This window comes from Helianthus annuus, chromosome 17 (genome assembly GCF_002127325.2).
Source record: "Helianthus annuus cultivar XRQ/B chromosome 17, HanXRQr2.0-SUNRISE, whole genome shotgun sequence".
In the NCBI taxonomy this organism is placed as follows: Eukaryota; Viridiplantae; Streptophyta; class Magnoliopsida; order Asterales; family Asteraceae; genus Helianthus; species Helianthus annuus.
The window spans coordinates 147,367,636-147,394,029 of record NC_035449.2 but is presented as its reverse complement, the minus strand read 5'-3'; the positions used below and the strand labels follow the sequence as shown (position 1 = coordinate 147,394,029).

The window sequence follows — 26,394 nt, the reverse complement described above, 5'->3', positions numbered from 1 at the left end:
TTTACTTTGGGTTTACATACCTATGCTTCCGCTATTGATACTATGTTTGGTATAGAACATCAATTGTATTGAATGGGGTTTTACGAACTATCTTATTTATATTATGCTATGTTCAATATGATTGATGGCTTGATCCTGGTCATGTCACGCCTCCAAGCGGTGGTACTCCGCGTGTGGATTTTGGGGGTGTGACACTGGATTTGTCTAGGACCGAACCGATGACGAGGGAATGCAATAGATCATTACCATTCCATATCTTATTTGGTTACTATGTGGGAATGAAATGAATTATTATTCTGTATTGTTTGGTGGCGAGTGGCAGTGGAGGCGGCAACGGTGGGTGGCGGCAACTGTCGGTGGTGGCAGACGGTGGTTGGCGGCGGCGGCGTCGGTGGTGGTTGGCGGCGGCGAGTGTCGTTGGCGGCGGTGATGGTTGTGGGCGGCGGTGGGTGGCAACGGTGGCGGGTGGGGGACGGAGGCGGTGGCTGTCGGGGTGGCGGCAGAGGGGGTACGGGTTGTCGGTGGAGTCGAGTATGGCGTCGGTGGTGGGTGATGGTGGTGGGTTGTGGTGTTGGTGATGAATGATGCAAGAGGAGATTGAATGAAAAAAAATACGGGTAGATGAAATGATTTCAAGGGAATGGAATGCCTTATGGAATGGGTATTCCATTCCATTGACCAACCAAACACCCTTTTCTTCATTCCCCGTAATGATTCTTTTCCGTCTCTTATTACTGCATATCAAACACTACCTTAGACTATGGTGGTGTTTGTTTTTTGGAAGAAGAGCTTCCTGGCCTCTTCTGTCTGCACCGTGCAGATGCGGGAAGAGGTTTAGCCTCAGAAGAGTGTTTTTTTTTTTTTTTTCGAGAAGTGCTTTTAACCTCTCCCCAACCTCTTTTTGGGGAAGAGATGAGAGGTAAGCTTCTCCAAGCAGAGGTTTACCTCTTCTTGGCACCACCTCCACCTCCACCCTTGCTCCACCCCTGCTCCGCCCCTGCTCCGCCACCACCACCACTGCTCCGCCACCATCATCATCATCATCATCACCACCACTGCTCCGCCACCACCACCCCTGCTCCGCCACCATCATCATCATCATCACCACCCCTGCTCCGCCACCACCACCCCTGCTCTGCCACCATCATCATCATCATCATCATCACCACCCCTGCTCCGCCACCACCACCACTGCTCCGCCACCACCTCTGAAACCCCCACCTCCACCTCCGAAACCCCCACCTCCACCTCCGAAACCCCACCTCCGGCGAAACCCTAAATCGAAACACCCCAAAACGATCAGAAACGAAACCCCCACCTCCGCCTCCACCTCCGAAACCCCCATCTCCACCTCCGAAACCCCCACCTCCGCCAAGACAGATCTGTTAGAGAGAGAGTAGAGACAGATCTGTTAGAGAGAGAGTAGAGAGAGAGTAGAGACAGATCTGTTAGAGAGAGAGTAGAGAGAGAGAGTGGTGGTGATGATGGCGGTGGTGATGATGACGGTGGTGAAGTGGTGGCGGTGGTGAAGTGGTGGCGGTGATGATGATGGCGGTGGTGCAGATTGTAGAGAGAGAGTAGAGAGAGAGTAGAGAGAGATCAGTGTGTTGTGTGTGTGTGTTGGTGAAGAGGTTTTATATAAAAAGAAAAAACAAACCCTCTTCTCCTTGCAGACTGCAGACATTTGGTCCACCTCTTCTCATGCAGATGTCTGCAGATGTGGCCTGCAGCAGAAGAGATTTTCGTGCAGAAAAAACAAACAGCACCTACATCGTTATTGTTTATAGTATTAAAATAGTTTTTGTTTGAATAATTAATGTAGTTAAAAAAAGATTTACCATTTAACAAGTAACAACCGGCGAATGCCCCAGAAATCCAGAATTATACTCCGACAATGGCTCCTTCTCGCCGATCTTGGAATTTTATGGCGATCTACGGTTATTATTTCTCCATCATCTTTTTTCTCATTTAATAACTTCACCATCAGTAGTCAATTGAAGTTTGAACTGTAGGTTATGATGTGCTTCTTGGATCGATTGCTGCGTTTTACGTGTTTATGGTTCCATTCACCAAAGTCGAAGAAAGCTTCAATGTTCAGGTTCCTTCAACATACATCCTCTTCATTTCTCCAATTGTGTTCCAATCACATAGTTCCCAATTTAAATGATCATATACGGTTAAAGTTACTTTTAATTTGTGTGTCGATTGAGTAGCTTTAAGAATCTAATGTCTATATGAATTATGCATTTAGATATATGGTTGATTATTACACTTAACTGTTAGGCTGAATTTGTGACAAGTTTCTTCATGAATATTGCCCTAATTGTAGCTTCATATCATCTTGATTATTAAAGAACTTCATTGAACATAAGACAAAGCTCTCTATCCAATGAAATGTCTGCCTTGTAGGCCACTTGCCTAGCCCTAGCATGATCTGTGTTTTACCTGATCCATTGGTTAGCAGGGTATTGGTAGTGCCATGTGAATTTTTCGGTAACTGGTTCTCATGGTTACACTTCTTTTTGGAGGTTTGATCATAGTTGTCAAAGGCGCAAAGGGTGAGCCTACCTTAAGGCTTGGTTTAAAAAAGTGCGCTTAAGCGCAAAGCGACCCTAGGCGCAAAGAGCTGCCCCTTGTGGGACATAGGCGAGCTCTGTACGAAAAAGCAGCGAGCTTTTTTGGAAAAAAAAATTCCACTGAGGCGCGCACTTCTCGTATAGAAGGTGTTTTTGTGCTTTAAAGTGTTATACATGTAGCTAAAATGGTTGTACATTTAAGTGATTTATGCATTACTAGGGATGAGCATTTGGTACCGGCTACCGGTACCGAATTTCCCGTACCGAATCGAATCGGTACCCACGATTTGACGTTTTCGGTACCGGTTCGGTACGGTACTGGTATTTTACCACCAGTATCCATATTCAGTGGCGGAGCTAGCCCATTAATTTAGGGGTATCCCGAATTTTATTTACCGTGTAATCATACAATAAAAAAAACGATAATAAATAAAGTAAAGCAAATATCTAATAGATTTATCCTCGTCTTTTTTCATTGCTTGAAATCGTTCCATCATATCATCGTCTTTTACTTTATCAAAAGTTTCTTTTTCAACCTCACAAACCATAGCATTGTTCAAATATTCCAGGCCCATTCAATTTAGAAAAACATCTTTCAATGGTTGCGGTTGCAACTGGTAAAATTAAAGCTAGCTTCACTTCCCGATAAACCAAAGGACAAGAACTATGTGTTCCGGTTTCCACCATAAGACGAGCAAGTTCACTTATTCATTTATAATATTGTTTTGGGTCTTGTGCTAACTTTATCAATTATATTTAGGGTCTCCTTTCAATTCTATTATTGTTAATTTAGGCTTATTTTATCATTCAGGCTTAGTTATTCTATAAGTTTTCGGGTTGTAAAATGTTTGGGCTTATAAAAAAAATGGGATTTTAGTAATATCAAGTATCCTATTTTTGGCTAAGGGTATCCTCGTGTTTTTCTGGGGTATCCTTTGTATAAAACCGAAAAAAAAAACAATACGAATACGGGGTTGAGCCGTAGCCCGTGCTACGGCTCGTTACACTATGGTTCCATCCCTGCCCATATTTGGCGAATTTCGGTACCGGTACCGAGCTCATCCCTACATTAAATCATATATAAACCTTATTTATAACTATATTTTGGGTAAGGGATGCTAAAAACCTATAGGATATATAAAAAAAAATATAAGCACCTTGAGCCTCGCGTACGAAAAGCCCTCCGCTTTTGCGATTTGTGCTTTGATTTTAGACCTTGTCGCTTTCGTGCGTTTCGCGCCTTTTTAAACCAAGCCGTAAGGCGCTTAAAAAGTGAAGGCCTTAGATAAGCATGGCACATAGCATATATATACGCTTTTTAGGGATCTTAGACTTGTTTTAGGCTTGTTTAGGGCTAGTTTGGGCTGGTTCCAAACCATCTTTGGATGTTGCAGACCATTTTTGCCAGCATTTGTAGAACTTGACCGGAACATCAGTGGAGCGTCTGGAAGGCTGCAAGGCTCTTTCATTGCGACTCACCTCGCATGAGGGCCTAGGCGCACGCTTGAAAGGCTTTTGACAACATAGGGTTTGATGCATAATAGCTACTTCATTTTGAATAGTAGTAATAGGTCTGTTTGTTTTTATATTTGAAGCTTTGAATGTTTACTTAAGTATGTTGTAAATGGGCATATTGTCATTAACATCAAAACTTTTGGAATTGAACTGACATTATATGAACATTTGGTTTATTCAGGCCATGCACGATATCTTATATCATGGGCATCACATTGAAAATGTAAGAGCACTAGTTTTTTTGTACTTATATACGCATTAAATTAGTTTTTTTAATGCTTCTGTTCAATGCCACATACACAACAGTATGACCATTTGGAGTTTCCCGGGGTTGTTCCTCGCACATTTATTGGTAACTGCTTTCTTTATGTAAACTTCTCTAGATAATATTGTTTTAATGCGGCAGGATTTCATATAGTACAAGTTAACGCCTGGTTTGAAAGTAGGAACTGATCATGTTCCCGTTTTATCTTTCGGCAGGTGCGTTGCTAGTTTCTATTTTAGCATCTCCAATGGTTTTAGCTATCAATTTGTTGCACTTGCCAAAGATTTATAGCCTTTTAGCAGGTTAGTTCATTAATCCTTTTGAACAATATGTCAACTTAATTGTATTGAACCTTCTGAATTATTTGTACTGTTTTGTCCAGTTCGTTTGGCTCTAGGATTTTTCATTTTGGCTACACTTCGATTTTTACGTGTTCAGGTATTAACAAACTTCTTCTTATTACGTGTTTAATGTTTGCATTTTCTTTGACATGCAGTTGACTTAAAATTGTTATAATCTTCGAGCAGATTAGAGATAAGTTCGGTCCCCAAGTTGAAGCTTTCTTTGTGACACTGGTAGCTATTCAGTTCCATATGCTGTTTTATAGCACACGCCCTCTTCCTAATATACTAGCATTGGGAATAGGTGATTAAACCTGACCTTCAGAGACAACTATTAACCGCGCTTTGTATTTTCTTTTATTTTGCACAATTTTCTATTTTACTTTACATTATCAAAAACTGAAATTTTGGTCTTATATATTTTTTCCTTCAACCATTAGTCCACAAATTGTTATACTTCTAACAAGCATTTTTTAATGGCTGTAGTAAATCTATCATACGGCTTCTGGTTGAAGGGGAGCTTTTATGCTACACTAAGATGTCTGGTATGCTTTCTAAAACTGTAATTATAGTGACTTTTATCAGCCTGCATCGATGGTCTTATTTAAACAAGCTAAGCCGAGCTCGTTTTGAGCCCGATGTCTAAAGCCTGAGTCGGGTTGTTAGTAATTTAGGTTCGAGCTGTGGCTTGAGCTTGTTTAAGCTCGGCTCGATTCGAGTTTTATCGAGTCGCACTCGAGTAGCTCACGAGTGACTCGGCTCGTTTACACCCCTAGATATACCCATTATACCAACGCGGTAAACAAATGTTTTTCTATCGTTAAGAAGCCATTGCCTGTTATGAATGAAAATTTTATAATGAACATATACTTTTCCGAGGAATGCTACCTTCTAATTGCTGCTAATATTATAATATATGTAGAAAGTTTGTGTTACGTATTTCTTTTTACATCTGTGTTTCACTGTATCTCACTCATTATATATATTGTGAAGTTCAGATTTTTGCTACCATTGTCTTTAGATGTGATATGCTGTTGCTTCTTTGTCCTCTCGGTTTGGAGCTTTTGCTGGTATGCCTTCTTGCTAATGAATTGTTTCTATAATTAATATACATATTATAACCTTCTTGTTATTTGGTTATTAATGGCAGACAAAATCAATTTCCTTGTGGGAAGCCATAAAACACTGTGCTGTAGCTGTGTTATTCAGCATAGGTTTGTATTAGATATTAATATACCCTGGTAGGGGAAGGTTCATTGGGGAACACTAAAAAAGTGGGGAACAGCGGGGAACCGACTCAAACGAACCCCGATTGGACTCATTCCAGCGGCGTTGGAACCGGCTCGTCGAACCCTAACTAAGATCTCTTAACCCTAAATCCTAACTCCTAAACTCTAAACCCTAAAGCTAAAAAACAAGGCTAAAATCTAAGCTAAACCGTAAAATCTAAACTATAAACCCTAAAAGCTAAACCCTAAAGGCTAAACCCTAAAGCTAAATCCTAAAGCTAAACCCTAAACCCTAAAGCTAAACCCTAAGGCTAAACCCTAAAACTAAACCCTAAAAGACAAACCCTAATATATTTAGGGTTTAGGGGTTATGATTTAGGGTTTAGGGTTAAGAGATCCTAGGGTTCGACGAGCCGGTTCCAACGCCGCTGGAATGAGTCCAATCGGAGTTCATTTGAGTCGGTTCCCCACTTTTTTCGTGTTCCGCAATGAACCTCACACTACCCTGGTATATCTATTATATCAATTTCTAATATCCTTATTATTTTCTTACAGGTCTTACTGTCTTAGTTGATTCAGTAATGTGGCAGAAGCTATTGTGGCCCGAATTTAATGTTTTTTGGTTTAACTCTGTCTTGAATCGGAGTTCAGAGTGGGGTGTATCCTCTGTTTTTAGTAACCATATAAACCTCAAATGACCTATTTATCATAATCTTTTTTTTTTTTTTAAATTAAGATTTTTTTTATATATTATCTCTGCTTTTCCGTAACATATGTTGCCTAGACACAGCCATTTTACTGGTACTTCACTTCTGCTTTGCCTCGCTCGTTGCTGGTTGCATATCCTCTCTTTATGGTAAGTTTTAACAATTATTTAGTAAACAAAAGCAATACCCTTTATCCTAAAAAAGTTATATTTAATGTCTTAAAGGATGTGATGTGATTGTGGCAGTTTGGAGTTATACTTGATAGAAGAATCTTATTCTACGTGGTTCCAGTTTTGTCATTTGTTGTACTCTACTCCAAGCTTCCACACAAGGTATTTTGTTTGCACCATGCATAAACCAACAGTTGACTTGATGTTGACTTCTTAAGGGCATATACAAATATATAATGTATACATTTACAATTTTACTAGTAGCTTCGCTATATTTGTGGGATTTACTGGGTACGGTTGTTGTTGTTGTTGTATTTACAATTTTGTAGGAGCTGCGCTTCATTATTAGTTCGGTTCCGATATTTAATTTGTCAGCAGCAGTTGCCGCTAGTCGTATGTATGTAGCTTCCCTCTTTGTTAATTAATATTTTTTTGGGTATTTATTAGTTTTTATTATATAATGTTTTTAGAGGTTCTAACATTGTTTTCTTTTTCAGTTATAACAACAGAAAGAAGAGCTTCTGGAATCTTCTGTACATAGCTCTCTTGAGTTTGTTTGTGATCAGGTTGAAATATATTTCTTTCTTTTTTCCTTATGGAAATACTGTTTTTACACGTCTCATTAGCCGATGATGATACTATATTTTTTGTAGTCTAGGGTTGACTGCTATCACTTTCATGGCTTCATATGAGAACTACCCTAGTGGCTATGCTCTAAGAACTTTGCACAGAGTAGGTAATCTCTCTCTCTCTCTCACTAACACACCCCATTACAGGGCCGTCTCCGAAAATCTTCGCAAATTTGTAGGTCCTGGGCAAATAGAAAATACGGTACCCTAAAATATAAACTTTTTAAAAATATATATATAAAAGAAGTTTTAAATCTGTGGGCATGTTGCGGCGGGCCGCTTTTTTATGTGGAAACTTAGATAAAAACACATCACACGCACATTTGCACATCGAGACGTAGAAAGAAAACACGTTGTAAGGGTATATTCAGAAAATACAGAAAAGTTACGTCATAATTTCCATTGGCCCTGCCCCATTATTTCCATTGAAATCTTAAACATTCTAACTGTTGTTATTTTTTTTTTCTTTTTCTGATAGGCCACACCAAGAACACTACCAGTGAAATACTGGTTCATATTGATACCTTCTCAGCTATGAATGGAATTTCGCGGTTTTGTGAGAATGACAACCCATGGAGGTATGTTTTGTATAGTGGCTTCTATATTTACCTCACTGGAATAAAGTTAATAGTTTCATGAGCTAGCACTTATATGCCATTGTGCTTGACGTATATTGGTATACAGCCTTTCTTTTACCATGGTGAGTGAGTTATCTAAAATGGAAATGGGTCAAATTGGTCGAAAGTCATACGAAGTTTGTATTAAATAAAATCTCTTAATTCATTTTGTTCAAAACATTAGATTATTCTTGAATTATATATAAATCCATATATGTACTATGTAGTATTTGAGGTATCACATATGATTATTATTTTTAGTTTTTATAAATGTCACTAAAAACGGTATAATTCTGGTTCATTAACTATGTTATGTTACTGATTCAGGTATTCTAAAGAAGAAGGCATACCTTTGGAAGATTTTTGGCAGCGAAACTTTACTTATCTTTTGAAGTAAGTGATCAATATTGTTATATTCCTACTTAAAAAATGTTGCATGTTTTTAAAAATAACAAATGCATTAATATGATTACAAAAACAGTTTCAGTGTAATATTAGTTTAAAACTTTAAATTTGTGAATATAGTGAATTAGAAGGTTGTATGCATTATTGGGCGATTTTTATCATTTTACCCTTTGGTCATTTTGACCCGTTTCCTTTTCTTCTCATCATCTGATCCGTTTGAGGTTAAAAAGGACCCCTATCAACCCATTCTGCCATTCATAAGTAAACGGGTCAAAAATTGCAACCTCTGCCGGTTATTGAATTTGGCTAAAAGGGTTTTTCCTACTTTTATCGTTTTTCGTGCTGACTTATACAAATCCCTAAATTTTTCTCACAGTGAACACTTGAGCATCAAGGGATTCAAGTGCTTGTTTCAGGTGGACGGTTTCTCCAGGATCCGTCTTAATGTTGGCTTCCCGCCAATTTCAATGGTACGTACACTCGACATTACTTTCTATAGGGGTGTGGATTTATGACGGTGCACACACCTAACACATATTCGTTGGTTTAGATTTAGTTTAAACGGGTTAGGGGAAGTTTCGTGTCGAACCTGCTAACACACTTCGCTCATCGGGTCACCAGTCATGTTTGGTTGACCCTAGCGGGTTCGCGAGTTGATCCCATTAGTCCGTTTATCTTTATAAATATTTAATACATATATCATGGTGTCATAACTTGAAAAATTGTGTATTTTAAATCTAAATATAAAAGATAAAAGAAACACAAGTATTATGTTTTGTAGTTTAAACATAATAAATTGTACTATATAAATTTGTATTCTTGGTTGTAACCTTGTAATGTTAGTATAATAAAATGCAAAAGTGAGTTAATATTTTATTTAGTTAGAAGGGTCCTGTTCGTTTAAACCCGTGAAAACTCATGTTGAGTTCGGGTTCATGTGTCTGATATACGATTTTCATATTTGTCTCGTGTTCTGGTTCATGTCAAATCTTCGGGTTTGACCCATCAATCCATGAACACGATTCATCTATTACCCATAAATTTCTACACGTATCATCAGGAATACATATATGAAATCTGTTTGTATGTTTAACAGGTCAAAGAACCCAAAGTCTATATACATGGAAATCTTAAGAACACAGATATCATGCGTAGAAGTTGGCCAGGTTGCTCATGAATCTCTCCAACTTGGTAGATTTTTGTGACTGATTAATTGAACCCCCGAACTTTTCGCAGTATGTTATGTATGTATGTTTCGTATAGAATTTTTTAGATATATACGTTTTCGACCCCCTGGTTTTATAAGAAACTTTTTTTACTTATATAGAATTTTTAGGTTCGGTGACTTCCGACCCCCCGGTGGAAATTTTCAAGCTTCGCCACTGAATCCGGGTGTGGTCATATCGACAGCTTTTGGTGGAAAAACAAAGTTTTGTTGTGCTATGTTAACACCCTTTTGTTAGTAACATTTGGGTTTGAATCCTATTTTGTGACTGGGAACAAAAGTTTTGACCCGGGTTTCAGTGAAGGTATTACTTGGGAGTTCACGGTTTGGTTCAGCTGGTCTTGATGAATATTCTTGGCATGGCCTCTAACTACAATTCTGGAAACAACAAACTAACCAAGTGGTTTGACAGTTCAGTTTTGGTAGTTTGAACCGTATTTTTATTTCAAAATTATTAGTTTGCATTAAAATTTCTAATAGCTTCTTGCTGGCGTGCCCCTTGGCTCTCTCCAGATGCGCGGAAACCCGACCTCCACCCGCCCGAAGGCACGACAGTGGAATAATCAGTAAAACCTCCCCTCTCATCCAAGTTGAACCGGCGGTAAAATCTTGGTTTATCACTCTCTAATTATAAAACCATACCCTCCCACCATTTTTTTTACCAAAAACTCTTCTATCCCACTAACTTTATAAAATCTCTCAAGTTTTATATAAAAAAATGCATCTCCATAACTGTTCTTTCGATCGAAACAACTTGTATGGTCAAGGCGAAAAACTGAATACTACTTCACCTCAAAACCGCCCCCTCTTCAAGTTCCGGCTAACTTACCCGGCATATCAGTTTATGTACATCTTTTAGCAAACTATAACATGTTTTATCCACCACATATACAAATGCCTAACCTCCCTCAACAACAACTCGTTCATATATCCCAAACGCCCCTGAAGGGGTATGGCCCCAAAAAGCTGCGCAATCCTTCATCAAGGGTGCGCAAAGGCCATACTCCTTATTCAACAATACTCTTGCTAAGGCAACCTCGCGCGCGTATTGGCACATCCACGAAGAGGCGCGAGGTCCAGGCAGAATAGAACTACAATTACGACACTTAGCAATCTGATAAGAACCTTCACTACCTGCAAACCCGCGCAACTCACACAAAGGTTGCAGCGCGGGCCCAGAGTATGAAGGTACAAAGGGTACAAGTGGCAGAGAAAAGGAGCCAATGAACATCCAGCAGGCTCTGTTCAATCGTGCGCCACGATCGTCTGACGTACAGAGAACGAGAAGTACTTAAGGACGCCTACGTAACACCAATCAGAGGACGGAGACATCTGTCCCACGATCTCCACTTGTCTGCTGATGGCAGAAGGACGACAGGGCTGATAACAATGACACGTGGCTCCAATCAAGGCGCGCCAACGCCGGAGAGCTTCTAGAAGCCACTAACGGTCGACACCAGTGAGACAAAGAGCATATCCATTATGTTGTCAATTACCGGCCCAAGGCCCATCAGCCCATATCCTCTTACACCTCTCCGGCTATAAATAGAGACAACATTCCACAGGTTAAACATTCCACTCCCTCCACTCTCACTCTTAATACTTGATTATCCTCCCAAAGCAGTCGCTTATTCTCACGCCGGAGCCCGGTTAAGAGGGAAACCCCCACATTCCCCTCTTAACGAGTAACGGTGTTCTGTTTTGCAGGATTAAACATCAAAGTCGGAGCTCAGATAAATCATTAGAAGATTAACCACTATGGTAGAAACATAAACCAAACTGATTAGTCTCATAATTAGTTCAGTGTTTCTTCAGCCCCTTACACCCAACCGCCATAATATCGTTGAACTGTACACACGAAAAAAGGAAACTATAGGCAGAAAACCGAGGCGGAGAAGGAAAAAGTCCATACGGACCGAGTTGTTCATCCATGGACAAACGAGGAAGAAGTGATGTTAACCAAATCTTGGATTTTTATTTCGGGGAACAGCGTTTTAGGTACATTTTATTTTATATTATATTTATTGTTAAAAATTGATATGGTTAAAACAATTATGTATTTTTTATCTTTATATTAATAGTTCGTTTTTTAATACGTCAACTTTTTTTAAAATAGGTACAAATCAACAACAGTGACGAATTTTGGGATCGAATAAACGATCTTTATCACAAAACGATGAAACGAGAGTACTATGAGAAGAATGATAGTCTATCGTCAAAGTGGTGTGAAATAAATACTGTCATGACCGTCTTTGATGGTCATTACAACAACATAAAAAACAACCTAAAGAGCGGTGAAACCAACACCGATTACGTGATGCGGGCGTTTAGTGTTTATTCGGAGAAAAGAAAGGAGCGGCGTTCAAATTTATTCATCGGCGAGGCACTGCTCAAAATGGGCAAGAGTACCTAGTAGGGCAACGGTGGTCTAAAAGGACGATAACAAGTTCCTCTACTAATCGCATGTATCGATATCGTAGTGAATCAAACAAGTTACTAGTTTAAAAATAAAATACAAAAATGAATGATGATATTGATAAATGTAGGGTGGTCTTAAAAGATTTTAGTCAAAAGTTGAAGGGTTAACTTTGACTATAAATCTTCAAAAACACACATACACATGACAAAACCACTCTTATCTTGTTTCTACTGAATCAACTCCTAAAACCCTAATCAACCCAACAATTTCTTGACAAAAATGCTGCTCCAGAAACCAATTTCCCAACCTCCGTCACACCCACAACCTGTATCTCTATTATCATCATCATCTTACCTCTGCAATTCTCTCAATTTCCTTCATGGGTCTCGAATATCACCCCTCAAAAAGTCCCAATTCATTATCAAAAACCGTTCATCATCTTCTTTTTCAAATGTGCACAGCTATGGCACAGTGGACTATGAGAACAAGCCTGCAACAACAGTCACTTGGAAAGCTATTTACAAGCGGATTTCATTGATGGGTAATCCTGAAAAAGGGGCCACTGAGGTGTTGGATCAGTGGGAGAATGAAGGCAGGAAAGTTACCAAATGGGAGCTTTGTAGAATTGTCAAAGAAATGAGGAAGTTTGGTCGTCATAAGCTTGCTCTTGAGGTATGTTTGGATTGCATTAGCTTCACTGTGTGTTTAATTTGGATTTATTTTGTTAATTTCATCATTTGAATGAATCTTGCTGTATATTTATGTGTTGCTTGCTATCTTGTTCTGTAAAAAGGTCAAGGTTTGACTTTTTGGGAGTCAAATGAGTTGTTTTTGTGAGGCCAAAACTGGTAAAAATAGTACTGTTTTTATCAAAATAGTGGCAGCTACGTTGAACTGGTTAAAGACTAGTCCTAATCGAAGAATCACAGTGTTGTAAAATTGAAAAAGTTGAGATCAATTTTCAATGCAAGTAGTAATGTGTTGACCTCACTTTATGATAGTTAAAACTTACTGTTTAGGCCATAAATACGAGTCACGAGTCTTCTACTTTCGGTGATATGCATCGTTGAGTTGTAAAATTGAAATTGTTGACCTCACATTAATATTACAGCAATAAAAACTTTATGTTTAGGTCATTAATATGTTTCATGGGTCTTGTACTTTCGTCGATATGTTGTAAGCTGTAAGGAGAAGAGAACATGTGATTTTGAAAATTTGATTATTACTTGTCGATAATTGGACACAAATCAAGGGTTATTGATGTAATTATCCTCACCCGCAGATTTACATGTGGATGAATAACAAACCCGAGAGCTATACAATATCCTCAAGTGATGCTGCAATTCAACTAGATCTAGTTTCTAAAGTACACGGCATTTCAGGTGCCGAAGATTACTTCAAAAGTTTGCCCAATAATTTAGTGGACAAACGTACTTACGGGGCACTCTTAAACGCTTACGTACGCGCTAGAACGGTAGAAAAGGCCGAGTCTTTGTTAGTCGAAATGAAAAACAAAGGCTACGCTAGTCACGCGCTTCCGTTTAACGTCATGATGACTCTTTATATGAACCTTAAGGATCAAGAAAGAGTGGAATCTTTAGTTTCTGAAATGACACAAACCAACATAGATTTGGATTTATATTCGTATAATATTTTGATTTCTTCACGCGGGTCTCAAGGATCTATCGAAAAGATGGAAGAAGCATTTGAAAAGATGAAACTTGACGGGTCGGTTAATCCGAACTGGACTACGTATAGCACGATGGCTACTTTTTATATCAAGAATGGAGATTTCGAAAAAGCCGAAGACTGTCTTAGAAAAATCGAAACCCTAATCACGGGACGCGATCGAATTCCGTATCATTATCTTTTAAGTCATTATGGTAGCATCGGTAAGAAAGAAGAAGTTCGAAGGATTTGGGAATCGTACAAAACGATCTTTCCGTATATACCGAATTTGGCTTATCATGCCGCTATCTCGTCATTCATCAGGATGGACGATATCGAAGAAAGCGAGTTTCTTTATGAAGAATGGGTTTCGATACAGTCATCCTATGACCCGCGACTCGGTAATCTTTTATTGGGTTGGTATATCAGAAACGGGTTTGTCGAAAAAGCCGAAACGTTTCTCAAAGAAATGTTGAAAGTTGGAAAATCGAATTCAACTACCTGGGAGATTGTTGCGGAAGGTTATATTAAAGAAAACCGGGTTTCCGATGCATTATCGTGCTTTGAGAAAGCGTTATCAAATGAAGGGTCTGGCTTTTGGAGACCAAAACCCGTGAATATTGCGGCTTTGTATAGCATTTGTGAACGCGAAAACGATGAACAAAGCAAGGAGGCGGTGTTTGAGGTGTTGAGAAAAGCGCGTGTTCTTGAAGATGATGTTTATATGTCGTATTTGCCTTTTTATAAACAATCAAAACCTGAAAATGAACCGCAGAAGGTTAATGAAAGCGAAGGTGATTATGAAGAAGCAGCTGCAGATACGCTTTTTAATGAACTGCAGGCTAGCATATAATCGGGCTTGTTGAGGATATTTTCGCGTGATAATCTGGTGTTGGAGATTCTGACTATGGCCAAAGAAAGTAAACAATGAATTTGTTCTTATGTCATAGAAGATTTTGCAGTTTTTGTATGGTTTTGCAAATCTTGAACAGTGTACAACTTTTAATGATATTGTACAAGTAGCTATAACATTATGTGTTTCTCATCTGTTCTTCTGTGGTTAAATTTGATGTACTCTGTATTTTGATTCGTTAAAAGCTTGAATTGAGTCGAGTTTAAATGAACTAGAGCCGGAGCCGGAGCCTTAATTAGAGTCATATAACTGCTTCTAGTTATGCCTTTCTCATTTAATAAAGAGTTAAGTGCCATTTACGTGGTTTGTTCATTTTTGCCATTTCAGGTCAAATTTTAAAATTGTACCATTTTCCTCATCCTCAAAATATGCCATTTCAGTCCTAAAAACTAACCCAAGTTAGAAAAACTCAGTTAGCTTAGGGTACAATGATCATTTTACGTATATTTTTTACCTCTAAGCTAATTGAGTTTTCTTTAAATGATCATTTTACCCCTGAGCTAACTGAGTTTAAAAATAAATGAAAAAGAAAAAATCTATGTAAAATGACCATTTTACCCCTGAGCTAACTGAATTAAAAAATGAAGAATAAAAAAAGTATGTAAAATGAGTATTTTACCCCTAAGCTAACTGAGTTTTTTAGTTAGGATTAGCTGGAGGGTATGGTTCAATAACTTTAGAGTGTTTGCGTTATTCTCTAGCCAATAATATTATGCCATGTCAAGTCCCAATTTCACTTCCCATGTTGCACTCAATCAGAGGGTATGGTTCAAACACCTAGAGAGTGGTAAAGAATTAAAAAAAAATTGTGATTGGTTGAAAGGGGTTGGGACCCACCATTAAACCCCCCCCCTCCCTCCTCCTTCTCTCCTCTTCCCGCATCGGTGACTATACACCGAAAACATTCAAACAATCGGTGACTCAAACAAGTGGGGGTGGTTCACTGATCGGTGAAAGTAGTCACCGAAGCCATTCAAACAATCCATACCGTCTACCCTTAATTTTTTGGACTGAAATGGCACGTTTCGAGAATATCAGGAAGGAAAATAGTACAATTTTGAAATTTGGCTTGAAATGGTGGACTAACCGACGCAAATGGCACTTTAACTCTTTAATACATGCGTCCCTGTGGTATATTGTCAGAATCAAACTGAGTCCCTGTGGTATATTGTCAGAATCAAACTGAGTCCCTATTTTCAAAAAAATTGATACATGCGTCCTTGGGGTTTCCATTTCGCTACACTCTAAGTCCCTGAGGTTAACTGTAGGGGCAAACGAAAAACCGTCTTTTCACTAATAAAAAAACCTTGTGTCCCTGGGGTTTGGTTTTCGCTACAGTATGAGAGACGAGTTTATTGAGGACAAAGCTTTTAGTTGAAGATCAATGAATAGATGTAAGATGAATTTGTTCATGGTTCGGTTTGAAATCATGAGACTGTTCAAACTGGCAGGGCCGTTCCAACGTTTTTGGAGACCCTAAGCGAACTACGAAGTGGAGGCCTTAATTTCATCCATAAACTCTCCTCCAATCCCAATGGACCCGTTGCCATGGGTGATTATGGTTACTTTTTTTGTCTGGTAATAGTGAATAGCCTAGAAATTGAAAGCAGGTTGTGATGGGAAGTGAGAACGATGATTGCGGATGTATTTTAGGGGGGCTTTAGGCCGCTGAATAATGATGATTAGGTCGATGGTTGTTTTTGTGTTGTAATAGCTGGAAATTAATGCGAAATGGGCTTTGAAATTGTGTCTTTTTCTTTTGCTAAACACTATTTACTTTGGGCTTGTTCGATGAAAAACTAGTTTAGTTTTGAAATAAACGTATTTATTTGGGTCTAATGCATATCTATCTACTATAATAAAAGAAACAAACTTTTGAACACGTGTCATTCATTGAAGGTATCCTCAAATTTATAATTATCTTATATTAACTTAATTAACAAATAATAAATTAATATTAAATCTTTTCATACTTTAATAAAATATTATCCTCAAATCTAAATTGTTAATTTAATATATTTTTAAAACAAATAGCTCTCTTTCCTACTTATCTTATATATATTAAATATATAAATAATAAATTAATATTAAATGTTATCCTAATTTATTAAAAATATAACTTTTTATTATTTGGTATACAAAATTAAATTTTATTCAACTCGTGTAAAACGCGGGGTTTTTAAAAATATATATATATATTTTATTATTTACTATACAAAGTTACATTTATACAACGCGTGTAATACTCGAAGTTTTTAAGAATTTATAACTTTTTATCATTTGCTGTGTAAAATTAGATTTATTCAACACGTGTAATACACGAGTTTTTTAAGGATATAATTTTTTTTATTTGGTAGATTTTTCAACCCGGCTATACACGTATAATATATGAGATTTTTAAGGATGTAATTTTTTATTATTTGGTAGGTTTATTCAACCCGATTATACACGAGTTTTTTAAAGATACGACGTTTTTAGTATTTAGTATACAAAATTACATTTATTTAACCCGTACAATATACGGGGTTCATAAAGATATAACATTTTTTTTATTATTTAATATATAAAATTTTATTTATTTAACCCGTGTAATACACAGGGTTCTAACCTAGTATTATATAAATTTTGTTTTACTTTTAATACACAGGGTTCGAGTATTACACGGGTTGTATAAATGTAAATTTGTATAGTAAATAATAAAAAATATATATTTTTAAAAACCTCGCGTTTTACACGAGTTGAATAAATATAATTTTGTAAACCAAATAATAAAAAGTTATACTTTTAATAAATTAGGATAACATTTAATATTAATTTATTATTTATATATTTAATATATATAAGATAAGTAGGAAAGAGAGCTATTTGTTTTAAAAATATATTAAATTAACAATTTAGATTTGAGGATAATATTTTATTAAATTATGATAAGATTTAATATTAATTTATTATTTATTAATTAAGTTAATATAAGATAATTATAAATTTGAGGATACCTTCAATGAATGACACGTGTTTAAAAGTTCGTTATGCGACATGTATACGCCATCTCAGCACGCGTCAGAAAAGTGGCGTGATGCAAAAACAGGAGGAGTGACACAGAGCGTAAAAGGGTGGCGTTATTCGACACGTGGCATACGCTTTTTGTTATCATTTTATTTTTCAAAATCATAAAAAATTTGTTTAATTAAAAAAATATTAGTACAAATTCAACAAATAATATTAATAAAAAAATTACATTACGTAACTTAAATAAATAACGAAACAAAAAAAAACCCATGAAATTAACTTAAAAATTACATAATTAAAATAAAATGTTAAACCTAAACATAATTAAACAAAAGATCTAATTATCTGCCATGCTGAAACATGTTTAAAGTCATGGTTGTAGGCGCGCCTGTAGTTGATGAGGGCGACTTGTATGATGTCGTTTTCCGCAAGGTCATCTTAAATCTTTCACTATCCAAATGGATAGTCCTAAAACGCGAAGAAAGTGTATCCATGGTTCAGGTGGTGTCACCCCTATGAATACAAAATTGTTGGAAGATATGCCCCCAAACGGCCCGAGCGATTACTAGGCATGTAGTGGGCGCTTCAACCCGGATTCACACAACGCAATGTCCTCTTCTTCAGTATGAGGAATCATTGCCATTTTTATCGAAAATTTTGAAGTGAAAATGTGACGAAAGTTGAGATGAAATTTAGATGAATAGAGTGTGTTTGTAAACAAATAATGATAGAATGGGTTTGTTTACGTAGGAGATGTTATTCATTTTTAAAAAAAGTTTAACCGTTGATACACAATGGCTATAGCCAACGTTCACCCACAACATGTCACGTCGCCACTTCAAATGCCCTCATGCCGGTGGAATTTACCCCGCCTTCAACCCCGTACAGCCCTTCACGCCATTGGCAGGCCAGTGTGTATGGCGTGGAGAGACTACCACGCTACATTTCCACGTCTAAGGTGATGATTTATGGAGCACCAATATTGGAATGCTTTTCTCGTTTTTGTATTGTTCTTTACTAGATTAACTCTCTAGCTCTCTCTTCCTACTTTTAACTACAACATTTTCTGTTCTTAAGTTTAAGCTTTGCGAAATATTTATACTATTTGTTCTATTGCTTTTGCCTATATCTCTTGACTCTTGTTGTGAATAATAATTTTATTCGATGTTTGATTTTTTTTTTTTTTTTTTTTTTTTTTTTTATAATTTCACGTGTATGTATATTACAAACAAGACATAGACCTAAATATGCTGGACGCAGTTTTATTTAAATAAGTTAATATCGTTTTATACGCAGTGGCGAAGCTTGAAGTTTTCGTCGGGGGGGTCGAAAACGTATATACCCAAAAATTTCTATAGAACCGGGGGGTCGAAAACGTATATACTAAAAAATTTCTATACGAAAACTACATGTACAACACTACTGAACGAAAAGTTCGGGGGGTCGGGCGCCCCTCCCGGCCCCTTATATGCTACGCCCCTGTTTATACGGTATTACTATTATAAGTAATGAATAACGAAATTTTAAAATATGTCGCTATTTAAATTGTGTTTGCCAATGTGGGGTAACTCATTTGGTAGAGGCATATGCCTAAAGGGAGATCTTATGTTCAAACCTAGATAAGGATGAATAATCTAGAATTATTTGTTTAAATGAGTAACATTTGCCTATGACATTATAGACTCATGACATTTTGGGAGTGTGATAAAGCTTAAGGACCATTAAGTACTTGGTTCGATTCCCACAATAGGGGTTTTTCCCATATTTATCAGGTTTCCTCATAAATTGGTGTATATGCATTATTGTCTACTGGAGATAGATATAATCGTGTGATTCCGTTGGTAGAACGATGATACTTCAATTGTCTGCCAGCGATCTAAATTTTTCGTTCAAAAAACGAGTAACATTTGCCGTTAAAAAAATTAAACTATGTGTTTCATTCTATTAAGATTTAAATATCTTATAATCTTAAAATAGTAAAAAAAAATAAATATCTTATAATCTTAAAATAGTAAAAAAAATAAATAATAATAAATATCTTATAATCTTAAAATAGTCAATTGCGTATTTAATGGATTAAATAACAAACCTTGGGTTTTGTATGACAACTTTTCAAGTTTAAGGATGTATGTGTAACAAAATGAAAGATAAGGGGCTTCGTGTTCATTGTTTCGTGTTTAACCTTGGGTTTTCTCTGAGAAATAAAGCCGCCACTAACGTCACTACTCTCCGGCCGATATTCATCTCCGGCGACTGTATATTTTTCTGCAGGTAGGTCTCCGATCTGTTTATTATTGTTGGCTTTTGTTATATTCTGTTTTCTGAGTGAAAGATTGTTAGATATGTGTTTTGAGACATTGTGTGGTGTGATCACTAAAACAGGCTTGAATTAGGCTATTTGTATGTGTTTAGAAAGCTTAAAATGTAGTTAGATTGATGGGAATGCGATGTGGGTTGGGGGGTTTTGGTAAATCTTGTGATGAGGAAAGTGCACATGAGGTGTTCGATGAAATGCCTGAAGGAGATTTTTGAGATTTACCATTGTGTTACACTGGTATCGTGGTTTATGAATGTGTCTAAATCGCTAAATGTTTCGAACTAGTACGGGTAGACTTTTGTTAATGAGTAAAGTTGTTTCTCTAGCTTTGGATTTATTTTATTTACACTGTAATTAAGTATAATTTTTTAAAAGGTCATGTTATAAGATTGCAAGAATTCATTGGTTAATTTGTTTTTTTCGTGTAACCTGGTTATGGTCAAGTTAGATAAAGCCAAGAGAAGCTAAGGACCAAGTAATAGTGTCTAATGTAGATTGGATATTCAGATTTTAATGAAACAGTAGAATTTGAGAAGAAGGAGATAGTTTTTATGTTCATAATTCGAAATGTCTGTATAAATTAGCTCTATATATTTGTTTCACTTGGGATGCATGTACTTAGTTATAACTATAACGACCAAGTGGACACGTAACACCTCAAGCTGGCCGCTCAAAACCAGATGAAACTGTGTCGAAGTTTTGATTTTTAATGAAGTTATAGTGTCTGTCTACTGTGATTGTATGACAAGGTTTTGTAATTTTTTTTCTTTCTCTGATTTTGTACTCTTTAACACTTATCTTAGATCAGACCTGGCAATCATAACCCAACTACTTAAGTTTGGGTTGTTTTGGACTTTAAATACAAATTCATGGGCTATTTTGGGTCAACTATAATTCTCATGGGGGTCAGGATGGGTAATTGAGAAAAAGAATGGTTCTTAACCCTAGCACACCTCTGATCTCAGAATCTCAACCTTTGTCTCAAAATAAACTATAATTCCCATCGATCAGCCCATATAAATCTTGTTGATCAGACTTACAGCACTCATCTTGTTTGTTTTCTAGGGTTTATTTGTGCGATTTGGTAGACGACACAAGGTATTCTTGTTTAATTTTACAAAATTTGTTGTGATTTTACTATTTGTGATTGAATTGAGTGGAGAATTTGTTGGTGTTTCGATTTAGCTTCTTTATTTGTTCTAGTTTTTTGTTCTTGCTTGTGAAAGCTATAGCTCGAGCTCGGCTCGATTCAAGCTTTGTTTCTAAAGCTCGAGCTCGGCTTGTGTGTAATTTTTCAAGCTTGAGCTCGCCCCGAGCTCGTCATGTTTATTATTTGCTAACGGACTCGATTAAGCTCGGCTCAGGGGTCAAGCCGCTGCCACTGTTGCCAAGGCCATAAGTAATAAACGGTTGTTATGGATGCTTTTAGTTTGTTATCCTTGGTTCTGTTACCTCTATTGGTAGCTGTTTTCAGTTTATTTGCTACTGTTATGTTTGTTCTCGTACATTTGATCATTTTGGAGTAAGATACTGATTATTAAACATTTTGTTGGGCTTATGGTATTGATGTTAATCTGTTTGGAGTGAGAGTCTTTATGCAATGTTGTTTTAGATTTTTTTAAATTTGTTTAAATTTTTTTATTATTTTATAATTTTAAATTTTTTTATATTTATATCTATATTTTTTTGTTTTTAATTTTTTTTCATCTCATCCTAACCAAAGCCCATCTTGACCCAAACTTATCCTATCCTTTTCTTTGGTATACCCATCCTGACCCAAACCCATTCTAACCCGAACCCATCCTGACCCATTAGTCCATTACCCAAACCCACCCAACTTGTCCACTTTGCCGCCCAACTTAGATGGTGTGTACATGCAGTGTGACCATGCTATACCATGGTCTCTTCTTTGTTTAAAGATCTTAATTGAAAGTGTGCTAAAAAGATATTGATGTAGTTGAACATTTATGCAATAAGTTTATGACCTGAAGTATGTTATCAGTTGATAGACTTTAAGAAACAACATGACGAATGCCTAGGATAGATAATGTGATTGTTCTATAGTGGGAGGAAAAACTAGCTTGTCGTATGTGGTGGTGAATGTATCATCACCGGAAATTAAGATTACCGGAGAAGTGGTAGAGGAAAGAAATGAAGTGGATCTCCTAAGACAGATAGTTTTGATTTACTTATTCATGTTAGTTCCTATTTTCTTTATTTACTTTAGGATAAGGAAAGAAGGTGAGAAAAACAATCTTCTTCATCAACGAGCATATACACCCATGCATATGCATGTTATTTGTACTTCAAAGTATCTGTTTAGGATTTAAGTTATGTGCTGTGTTCTTGTGAATATGCAATTCTTTGGCTTGCTTTACTATTAATTTATTCTGCTAAACCTAAGTTGATCAAAATAAGTGCAAATCCTCAACTGGTGTAGCTCATCTAAAGTCAACTTTCTTGAACTCTTGTGGAAGACTGTTTTTAGCATAAGTCATGGTGGGCTGGCATCGTCATGTATCGTCTATACTTCGACAGGCTGGCAAAAGACTGGAAAACAGCTGTTCCCCTCATGCCAATTTTTCCACTTCTCCGTTGAAGTTCTCTCCTGTCCAAGGTTGGAACATTTGAAAAAATGTTTTTCTATGCTGCACTATGTTTTAGCCGAGTATAATTAACAAAAAAACATTTTTTCGGCAGGCTTGCCAACTCATTTACACGGCCTTTGGATTCCGTCTACAAATGTCTCAAGACCTTTATATCACTGTTTCCAACAATTGGTAACGCCGTAATGCTTTGGATCTGATTTACATTGTCTAGTTTGTTATTTTTGATTAATGTTGTTTTCGTCTATTGTGGCAGGGGTTTATTAGTACAAGAAGATTACTTTCATCTGATGCAACCCCGGGTCCGTCTCCGTTGACACCAACATTGGCTATAGGCAGTGGGCAAGCTGAAGCTGAGAAAGCTGTCGTTAAACCTTCAAAAGTCCAAGCAATTCTCAAAAGCATAAAACAGGTTATCTTTCTATCATCGATCAGTAAATGATACTATGTTCAGCTTGAGTACATAGTAGGACTGATTGATGTGCGTTTATCACTTGATAATTTGATGGCAAATTTTGATTAACGTGCAACTAGTTTCTTATAATGTTTTTTGTTTTGTGTTACTTTATACACTTCAGAGTCCGAAGAAGGTGAACTTGGTTGCTACGTTAGTCCGTGGCATGCGTGTTGAGGATGCATTATTGCAGTTGCAGTTGACAGTAAAACGTGCATCAAAAACCGTCTACCAGGTGATAACCCCTTGCTGTGTCGATGACATTTAACCACAGATAAATTCTAGTGTTTTCGATTTCTGTAAAAAAATGATAAGCGGGATTTAGGACCATAAATGAAATCAGAGGTGGCAGAACGATTTAGGAGAATATTTACCCTCTATAATTTATCAAATTTCTGTCTCCACACACATTCACTGTTCAATTTCATTTCTTTTCATTGGTCACACGCTGTCTCCTTCTCTCTTTTATCTCTCTGTCTTTCTCTCTCACGCTCCTCTTTCTCTCACTATCTTTCTTATGCACCACTGGCTTATCTCCCCCAACACTATCGACCCACCACAGGGCACCACCTCATTGGGTTTTCACCAAATTGGCGTGCACCACCTGTGCCCCTAGGTGTTTCCCCATTCCACGGGACCACCGCGGCAGTGGCGGCGGCGACGTGGCATAGTCGAGCTCTACGTTCGTGAAGATGGATAGCCGGATTTCGGAGAGGCACATGATCTAGACCATGTTTAAGAGAAATCAGAAATAAATAAAGGTTTGTGCTTAAAATCAACAACCATGATTTGGAACAGACGGTTTCGAACCATCGAAGATCTATCTGAAAACCAACAGCCGCTTTTTCCCACAGTTGTTTAGATGTAAGCAACAGATCGACCGCTTTGGTGAAGAACGACGGTATACCCTGATCAGATCTGTGGTGACGAGTTTAGATATTGGTGATGGTGATGGTTGGGGAAACGGCTAATCGGTTGTTACCAAAGATCTGACGAATGGTGTTAGGTGGTGGCGGGCTGGCGGCAGTTGTGTGGTGTCCCGAAGTGACGTCGTTGGTAGACGTGGTTGTCCGGTGGTGTTGTGTGGCGATTGATTGTATCTGATAGTGAAGTGGGGTGGGGATTAAAGTTTGTGGATTTTTTTTTTTTTTTTTTTTTTGCTCTTGTATAGTATAGTAACGATGGTTATAAATTTAGGGTTGTTATTCCCTTTGAAAAAAAGATTTTGGGGTTGCGTTTGGGAGGAATGTAAATTGTATTTCCAATGAATTTCATCTGCAAGTCAATTATAAGCCTTGTAAAGGTGCGTTTATTGAAAAAGGAAGAGGTATTTGATGGTAGTAAAAAAATTGTAATGTTTCAGTCAACTAAAAAATTGTAATGTTTCATTTAACTACTAAAAAAGTTATAGTTGCTATACACCAAAAAGTAGTAGGTATGTATTTTACGAGTTTTATAAACATAAACACAGTTACTTTCGAGATTGAGCATGCTTCAACATAGTAAAAGACAGTATATTCTCCGAGATGACCGAGTAAAGTTGATGAAATAAAAGAAATATCATATTTACTATTAGTCATATCATTTATACATGTATTGATTTTACATCTATATTTTCGGTTTAATTTAATCGGTCTACATTTTGCAAGTTAACACGCCACAACGTGTGTTTTATTACAACGCTTTTAGTCTTTCACGTCTATTGTTTGTTCGGTTTAACGGTCTCGCGGCAACGCGCGGGTTCTAAATTCTCGTAATCATTAAAATACATTCTAGTTGACCCGTGATCCGTTTTTAGCTTTTATCTGCATGTGACCTGTTTGACCTTTACATGAAAAATACAACCGGAAGTGTCACCTCTAACAGAGGTCGGAGATCATCTCATTCTCTAAGACCATGGGGTATGGTGGGGCTTGGGTTGGGGCATTGGTTGACACGTGGAATGGGAGCCCCCCCACCACTCAAACCCACGCCCATGGGGTATAGTGGGGCTTGGGTTGGGGGGCATGAGTTTGGTTTGGCCATTGAGAGCCTGCCATGTCACTTACTAGCCCGCCCCACGCCCGACTTCAAACCCACGCCAATGGGGGCCACGCCCAAAACCCACGCCCAACCCAAGCCCCCGGGGTGGTGGCTTGGGCGTTTTCAGCCAACCCACGCCCCAACCCAAGCCCCATACCCCATGGCCTAAATGACATCCGGTTTCTTATTGTTTTTTTTTTTTTTTTTTTTTTTTTTTTTTGTTACTATGGTCTTGATGATTAATGTTTAATTATCAAATGGTGGCCCTTTATGCAGGTTATTCATTCAGCCCGTGCAAATGCCACACACAATCATGGATTTGATGCAGATCGGCTTATTGTTGGTAATCCACATTAAACCACATCACGGCCACCTTGAACATAATTACACACATAAATCTCATTTTCTTCACAATTTAGTTTCTACACTCGTAATTCGTACGTAAATCATCACTATTATAACAATTTGATTTAAGTTAATTTATTACACAGCCGAAGCATTCGTTGGCAAGGGATTGTTCAAGAAACGTGTATCGTATCATGCGAAAGGAAGAAGTGGAGTAAGAGTGAGGCCTGAATGTAGACTGACAGTTGTACTACGAGAAATAACGCCAGAAGAGGAAGCAGAAATTGCTAGACTGAAAGTCAACAATTTTATAAAACTGACTAAGCGAGAAAGGCGGCTTGTTCCTCATAAGCTTATTGAGACGACCCCGATTTGGAACCGCAAAGGTAAAGCCAGGAATCATGGAGATGATGAAGCAGGTGCTATGGCTGTATGAGATTCATCATTGATCTCATGAAGAATAACATGTTACATGTTTAAGACATTAGTTTATGTTTTCATGTTTTGAATTTAAGACATTAGTTTATGTTTTCATGCTTTGAATCTTGTGATTTTGTTGGTGGTTAAAGTGAGGAATTTTGAACTTATGGTGTTAGATTTGAATGATGGGTGAAGTTTAATGGTTGAATTTGAATAATGAGAAATCATGAGATTAGTTTAATCAAAATTCTATTTGTGTACTTTGCCTTATGTGTGAGTAGTATTTTTTTAGATGATGTATGGGATAATTTCAAATTCAAATATTAGTTTCCACATGTTAAGAATCTATTTTGGTCTATCGTAGGTTTACAAAGATAACTTTTATATAGAAAAATAACAATGTTTTGATAATTTTACTTAACTAGTTTTTTTTTTATATCGCGCCTCGCGGCGAAAGCGAGCAAATGATAATTTAAAACAAACGTGATTGAAAATAAAACATGTTGTTTAGAAAGTCAAACCATTAGAACGTACCGTTTTAT

At 37.2% G+C, this 26,394-nt stretch overlaps 3 protein-coding genes across 8 annotated transcripts; all 3 read left to right on the top strand.

Annotated features, from left to right (window-relative positions):
- The first annotated feature begins 1,816 nt into the window (after nt 1–1,816).
- Nucleotides 1,817–10,104, top strand: LOC110922314 (dol-P-Man:Man(7)GlcNAc(2)-PP-Dol alpha-1,6-mannosyltransferase). Of its 3 annotated transcripts, XR_004886770.1 has the most exons (21): nt 1,817–1,937; nt 2,013–2,098; nt 4,273–4,314; nt 4,398–4,443; nt 4,572–4,658; nt 4,739–4,794; nt 4,884–5,001; nt 5,184–5,242; nt 5,696–5,767; nt 5,848–5,911; nt 6,482–6,585; nt 6,711–6,782; nt 6,879–6,965; nt 7,133–7,200; nt 7,301–7,369; nt 7,457–7,539; nt 7,911–8,010; nt 8,377–8,442; nt 8,831–8,924; nt 9,551–9,698; nt 9,782–10,104. XR_004886770.1 is itself a non-coding variant. In XM_022166628.2 (20 exons), the coding sequence occupies exons 1-20, from the start codon at nt 1,895–1,897 to the stop codon at nt 9,629–9,631; spliced, it is 1,497 nt and encodes a 498-aa protein (XP_022022320.1). In that variant the 5' UTR covers nt 1,817–1,894; the 3' UTR covers nt 9,632–9,769. The 3 variants fall into 3 exon arrangements, 1 of the variants encoding a protein (XP_022022320.1); XR_002583054.2 differs by lacking the exon at nt 9,782–10,104 and having other exon boundaries at nt 7,457–7,535; nt 9,551–9,578; XM_022166628.2 differs by lacking the exon at nt 9,782–10,104 and having other exon boundaries at nt 9,551–9,769.
- Nucleotides 10,105–11,611: 1,507 nt separating this feature from the next.
- Nucleotides 11,612–14,847, top strand: LOC110920803 (pentatricopeptide repeat-containing protein At1g02150). The gene is made up of 3 exons (XM_022165002.2): nt 11,612–11,677; nt 11,796–12,770; nt 13,381–14,847. Exons 2-3 carry the CDS (start codon nt 12,378–12,380, stop codon nt 14,617–14,619), a joined length of 1,632 nt encoding a protein of 543 aa, XP_022020694.1. The 5' UTR covers nt 11,612–11,677; nt 11,796–12,377; the 3' UTR covers nt 14,620–14,847.
- A 4,979-nt stretch (nt 14,848–19,826) lies between these two features.
- On the top strand, nt 19,827–26,079 carry LOC110920805 (50S ribosomal protein L22, chloroplastic). 4 transcript variants are annotated; one of them, XM_022165005.2, is made up of 7 exons: nt 19,827–19,959; nt 22,483–22,622; nt 22,706–22,785; nt 22,868–23,023; nt 23,190–23,300; nt 25,364–25,430; nt 25,579–26,079. In XM_022165005.2, the coding sequence occupies exons 2-7, from the start codon at nt 22,502–22,504 to the stop codon at nt 25,866–25,868; spliced, it is 825 nt and encodes a 274-aa protein (XP_022020697.1). In that variant the 5' UTR covers nt 19,827–19,959; nt 22,483–22,501; the 3' UTR covers nt 25,869–26,079. The 4 variants fall into 4 exon arrangements, with proteins under 4 accessions (XP_022020697.1, XP_022020696.1, XP_022020699.1 ...); XM_022165004.2 differs by having other exon boundaries at nt 19,854–19,959; nt 22,446–22,622; XM_022165007.2 differs by having other exon boundaries at nt 19,879–19,959; nt 22,494–22,622.
- The last annotated feature ends 315 nt before the right edge of the window (nt 26,080–26,394 follow it).